This window comes from Apteryx mantelli, chromosome 1, assembly GCF_036417845.1.
Source record: "Apteryx mantelli isolate bAptMan1 chromosome 1, bAptMan1.hap1, whole genome shotgun sequence".
NCBI classification, from domain to species: Eukaryota; Metazoa; Chordata; class Aves; order Apterygiformes; family Apterygidae; genus Apteryx; species Apteryx mantelli.
The window spans coordinates 198,098,271-198,104,270 of record NC_089978.1 but is presented as its reverse complement, the minus strand read 5'-3'; the positions used below and the strand labels follow the sequence as shown (position 1 = coordinate 198,104,270).

Here is a 6,000-nt window from a genome sequence, read left to right as displayed (position 1 = left end):
CAAGAACAGATCCCATCAGAATGCTTCTAAGTGAAGCACTCATAAGCAGATGATCTCCAGGAAGATAGCACATAAAAGTTTAAGAAGTGAATTTCATCTTTAACCTCTTTCAAAGGAGCTAATCCTACTTCAGAGCCCAGCTATATCAGGCTGCATACTGGGAAATTCTGTAAAATTCAGGAATGAGAGTAGTAGTCCAGAAGCACCATGAAAGTTACTTCAAGCACAAAAAAATGCTCAAGAAATTCATGAGCTTTTGGAATAACCATGTCAGTTGGTCCACACAGACAAGATGCACATGATCTCATCTGCTCTCTTTGTGTATCTCCATCTCTGTTAAATACAGAAAAACTTCCACTGCAGTCCCAGATTCCTTCCTCCCCCAGCAGAGGGGAAGATTGTCTAGAAATTGTTACATTTTTCCATTCCCCAAAAATATGCATATGAATCATTTATATTTGTGACTGAAAAACTAGATAACTACAGATACGTGACTTCTGAAATAAATTCTCCTCAATATGAGTACTCAAAAGTGTTCTGATTAACAATATTCTGTCAAATAAGAAGCTTTTAATTATGTTTTTAATTAATTATTGATGCTTAAATACAGATGTTCATAAGAAAAATGTTTTGTATTAACTATATGATACCATCAGAAAAGTCATATCTGTTTCCATTGTGAAGTTTATTCAAATTAGAAAAAAGTTACTAAGTATTTCACAATTCACATGCATAAACTCAAACATTACAGCCCAAAAAGTATTGATTTCTTTTCAGTCTTATATTAAGGCTTTCAGGAATTTCACCTAGGCAAACAAATATCTGGATTTAAAAAAAAGAAACAAAATAGACAGACCATAATTCATTTAAGTTTTATTTCTGTTAACAAATATGATCAAAGTGAGTCCTGGTAGTATGCAGTTGCATTCTTTATCTTTTCAGTAGTGTATAGCTGATAGGAGTCAAAGTGATCGGGAAAGAAAATTTATCTTCAGCAAAAGTTTTCTTCAACAGTGTCTGGATTTGGAGTGCTGAATAAGCCATTGTAATGTTATGTCTGCCAAGATAAATAAAACAAAATGAAAAACTGAACAGCTTATTTGCAGAGTGTAAAGGGACAATAGAACACCAGCAGGTCAATACAATTAAAAAAAAAAAAAAAGCAAAACCAGAAACCACAGGTTTTCATTCACACTTAATTAAAAATTAATTGCTTAAGACACCAGTTTTTTTTTATTGCTGTTGTTGTTTTTTTGTTTGGTTTTAAATTATGTGCATTTTGTATTCCTGAAACATGATGACTGACATTAAGTTCTCTAAACCACAGATCAAGAACAGCTGAAAAAGGAAAGATTTAAGATGACCATAAAAAAAGAACTTTAAAATTCAAACTATAATGAAATAAAGTGTGAGACAAAGGTCAGAATACATGATCAGAAGTGAAGAGAAGGGCAAGCATCTGACAAAGCATTAAGAAGTCATTTAGGTAGAATGTAGGAGTCCAAGGTCTCTAAAAAACATGCAACATTGGATTAAAATTTAACAGCTGAAGTCATTACCTCTCCTGATACAACCTAATGTGTTGGGCTAAAAACTGGAGCAGTTTACAGACTGATTCATGAGCAGATAAGATGTTTTTGCCTCAAGGCAGTAACATCTGTCAGGGATGTAGGAAGGATGTCAAGGGGCAGCAAAAACTTCAGCCCTCAAATCTAAATTTGCTGCCACATGTCTGTCCTAAGTTCAAGAGAGTACTCTAGGAATTTCCTACCAGACCAGCTTAGGTACTGAGATTTCAGACAAAAGCATCCCATGTCACCTAAAGCAGAGCTAATAACCATATACTGTTCTTCCTCAGACAGTGTCTCAGGACACAGAAACCTGGCAGCTTTACACCTACATCTCCTGATGAGTCCAGTTCACTTGCAGTTTGCACTGAAAAATGACTATCTCATATGACTGCATTGACATCAAACAAAAATTCAGAGGAAGAGCTCCTACCCTGCTCCTTAAAAGCCTAGTAGTTACATCACTTTAATAAGCTGAATAAATTTAGTTTTTCATTATAAAATATATTTGCCAGTCCTTTGATCTCCCCAGATTCTTGCCTGAGCTAGTTTTTCAAGGTCTTCCTTGACCTTGTCACAGTACTCTAGTAATGCTCAAGATAGTTCCAAATAACATGTGATATAAGCAGTCTGTACCCATTTGCTGTTTCCTTGTGCAAGGAAATTCAGGAAGCAGATTAGCCCTTTTAGGCACAATGTTGCACTGGAAGATAAATTCACTGATTCTCAATTAGGACTGGCTTTCTTCTCATTTCCATTCCCACTGTTTCCCATTCAGCTGAGTTCTACAGAGCTGACTAGCTCTTACAGCGAGTTTGGTTTCCTCAGGAAGAGGCTATAAATAAATATTACCAGGCTGTAATCCTCCCATCTAGCACCACTTGTCTTAGCAGTATATGGGAAAAAGGGTGGGAGAGAGGCAGCGCGCCTCCAGCCAACTGCTGGCGCAGCCTGTGCCTCAGGCCGACTCAGGAGTCCCAGCCATTACTGCTCTCCATCCCTTTGTCCTCAGTAGCTCAAAGCCAGCACTGAGTTCTTCACCTGGTAGCCAGAAAAGGGAAAGGGAAAACATGAAAGAGAAAAGGGACAGAAAGGCAAAGAAAAGATGAAAAAGAGAGAGAGAGAGAGAGAAGGGAAAGAACAAAGGACAGATGGGAGGAGACAACTGCATGGGGCTTTTATATGTCCTTACCAACTTCAGAATAAATTTTGCACCTCTCTGGTACCGCAGGGACACTAGTCCCTCAGCTTGAGAAACACCACCATACAGTCACATGAATGTGACTACTTATAGTAAGGCCTACTTATAAAGTAAAATCATGTATGGAGATGCATTAAACATCACCTAAAATTGGAAGGCTGTCATATCTAGTTACCAATTCTTGAAAAGAAACATAGTTTTTGTGATGGATTCAATTACTTTGTTTTTTTATACAATGCTTTTCCAAAGGCATCTGTCAAATTAATTTCATAACTTCTTGCAGAACTAAATCACCCTATGAATGACTTATCTATATGCCTTCTAGTCCTTCTAAATTACATATAATTGTATATAAAAACAAATGATTGAATGTAATACTTGCGACAAAATCTTTCACATAAAATTGAGATTTTCTCTTACATACAGGAGTTAGATATCCAATTCTCTCTCTCTTTTTTTTTTTTTTAATCTGATCAGTGGTGTGAAGTATATACTAATGATGCTGTAAAAAGAAGCAGCAGCTTACCTATGTTATCCTTCTCTTTACAGGAAATAGAATAGCAACAGATTTCTCTGTCTTGAATAGCTGAAAGGTTTCTACAAAAAGAAAATTTCATTAAGTAGTGTTACACCTCCACAAAAGCTGACCACAGAAATTTCCATTAAATTACATCTTTTCTCTTTTTTATTCAGTGGGTTCAGTTCTACTCTCTGATATTCAATTTAAAAAGAATACACTATTGCATACAACAAAAACATTTTTTAAATTATAAAGATTCAAAGGCTATAAAGTCATTTCAAAAAAAATTCAAATTTCTCATTTAGTCACTGTAATATAGAAAGATAGAAAAAAGTAGGAATCCATGAGCTGAAAATAACATTTTGTAGTGGTAACTGGGTAATGGTGCCTTGTCTTAGCAACCATCTTTTATCCTTTTGTATTAGAATTCAAAGTTTTTACATGCACTAACTCTTATACTGAAACAACAATATTCAGATGAGCACAGCATTAATCTTCAGGAAGTTCATTATACCATACACAGCTTAAAGGTATCAGATCAGATTCCTACTGAAAGGATGCTTCTATCTATAGGAAGAAACTACATCTTAATTAACTTTTGTTTCTTTCTGTGAATTCTTGCACCCCCTCAAAGTTTATGAACACTTCACTATTTTTTTCATTTATTTATCCTCCTCCAAGTCATGTAAACATGCAGGAAGCAGATTTTATTCCTGGTGAAGATGGAGAACAGACATACTGAAAAGGGAAGAGTCTTAAGATCACATAGGAGACACTTGAGTAAAAAAGGGAACAAAATGGCCTCTTAAGTCCCAGTTTAGTTGCTTAGCCATCAAACTATCCTTTCCTACTTAAACTTCTTCACTTCACTTCCTACTGATTAAAATTATGTCAGTTGAGGCACAGAAACCTATTCTGCAAAATTATTGCTATACTAGCCATTTTTGCATAAATGTATATTTCCCTTACAAAATGCCTCAATTTAAGTTAGTTTCAGTAATCTGTAAGAATTTGCTTTGGATACATGCCAAAAATATTTGAATTGCTTAAATTTACAGACAGTGGTTTCAATTGATTCTGTTCTAATGCCATTCAAGCATTAAACTGCCACTACAATGTACTCTGAGAAGTGTAAGTGAGGCTATTACTCTCAATAGCAGTTGCATCTTCAGTGATGGGAAAACAGGATATCTGAAACAACTCTATACAACTGAAACAATAATCAAGAGAGGTTCAATTTTACTGCAGTCAGTTATCAGCCTAGGGTGCTATTTCAACTGCCAGCAGAGCTCAAAGCGGAATATCTGAGAACATAAAATGGAATCTGTTATCACTGGCTATTGCCATAGACTACCAATGATTTTCTCGTATGTATTGACTTTCAGAGTGCCTCAGCTTTTTACACAAGCCAGATACTTACAATTTCTCAATTAGCTGCTTTTCATCCAGTGCACCTGGGAGGTCTCTTTTATTTCCAAGGACTAACACCTAAAAGAAAGAATTCCTATTCATTGAAAATCCAGGAGCAATAAAAGTTTATTTTTGTCTTTAACCATTGGCATTCTTTTGGATCTTGCAGCCAAATATTTAAAACACAATAGCTGACACTTTCAAAATTACCAGTGATTGTGGGAACAGACTAGAAGTCCTCCCACCCAGTCTGTGTTAGATGCTGAGTTTCCATCCTCTGAAAAGTGGATCCATCCAATCACCTGAGGGTGCATTAGTATGTCAGCTTGGATCACAAACCCACTTTGGAAGTCAATCTCACAACTGTCCCCACTTAATCTGTTTTGGATCACTTTATGGGATGGTGTCAGATTGCATAAACTGGATTCCTTTTGCATGAAACTAAACCTGAAGGAGAGCATGAACCACTGCACTCAGATCACCAGCAGACACTCAATCTGCACAACCAAGTTAAAGCTCATCCAAAGTAAGCACCCCACAAATATACAGAGTAGAGGCTGGGTCCTCAAGACCACCTGATTCTCTCTACAGTCCCCCTCCTATTTTGCCCACCCACCTCTTAATGTAGACATAGTCCACAGGCAGGCATCCAAACCATAAATCACCCAAACACCAGCTACTGACTGATTCCTCTACTACTCCTTACAGCACCCATAGTAGAAATCAGAAAGGCTGCCATTAGGAGTTAAGATGGAGAAATAAGAAAAGTTTACTGAACAGATGCTGGGACTAAAAGTTCCTAAATGATACTCAAGGCCTCAAGTATAAATAAAGGTCAGATGAATGAGTTGCATACACTCTAAGTAAGTAATGGAAGGTTTTACTAATTATGATTGCATTATTGTCTTCCATATGTGTAACAACTCTGAGTCAAAGTCATGATTGTTCCGTATTTCCCATAGATCCAGAACACGTTAAAACTCGTTGCTTATCCTCTCAGCTTAATAAAGGTACCTTAAAATCTATAATGCCAAAATCTAAGTACAATAAATTAAAGGAAGTTCAATACTAGTTACTACCAATGAAATAATATTAAGTAAAAAAATACATTACTGAACCTTGGAAATAACCATACCTGTCAAGCTGGGCAATTGGAATGTGATATTATGAAGTATAAAAGGAAAAGAGCTTAGTTAAGTACTTCTGAAGATATTAGAGACCTATCGTGCCAGGAAGGGACAGAGAGAAGTAAAACAGGATGTGAGAGCAGAACAACAGAAAGACAACATCACCCTCCATCA

At 36.3% G+C, this 6,000-nt stretch overlaps 1 protein-coding gene across 1 annotated transcript in view; it reads right to left on the bottom strand.

Annotated features, from left to right (window-relative positions):
• Positions 1-856: 856 nt before the first annotated feature.
• The window catches only part of LOC106495900 (ADP-ribosylation factor-like protein 8B), a 28,125-nt gene continuing 22,981 nt past the window's right edge, over positions 857-6,000 (bottom strand). The window contains exons 5-7 of the mRNA XM_067315487.1: positions 4,710-4,777; positions 3,296-3,366; positions 857-1,057 (exon numbers count right to left, since the gene is read on the bottom strand). Coding sequence (XP_067171588.1) covers positions 1,008-1,057; positions 3,296-3,366; positions 4,710-4,777 — 189 coding nt within the window. The 3' untranslated portion in view covers positions 857-1,007. The remainder of the gene's footprint in view (positions 1,058-3,295; positions 3,367-4,709; positions 4,778-6,000) is intronic.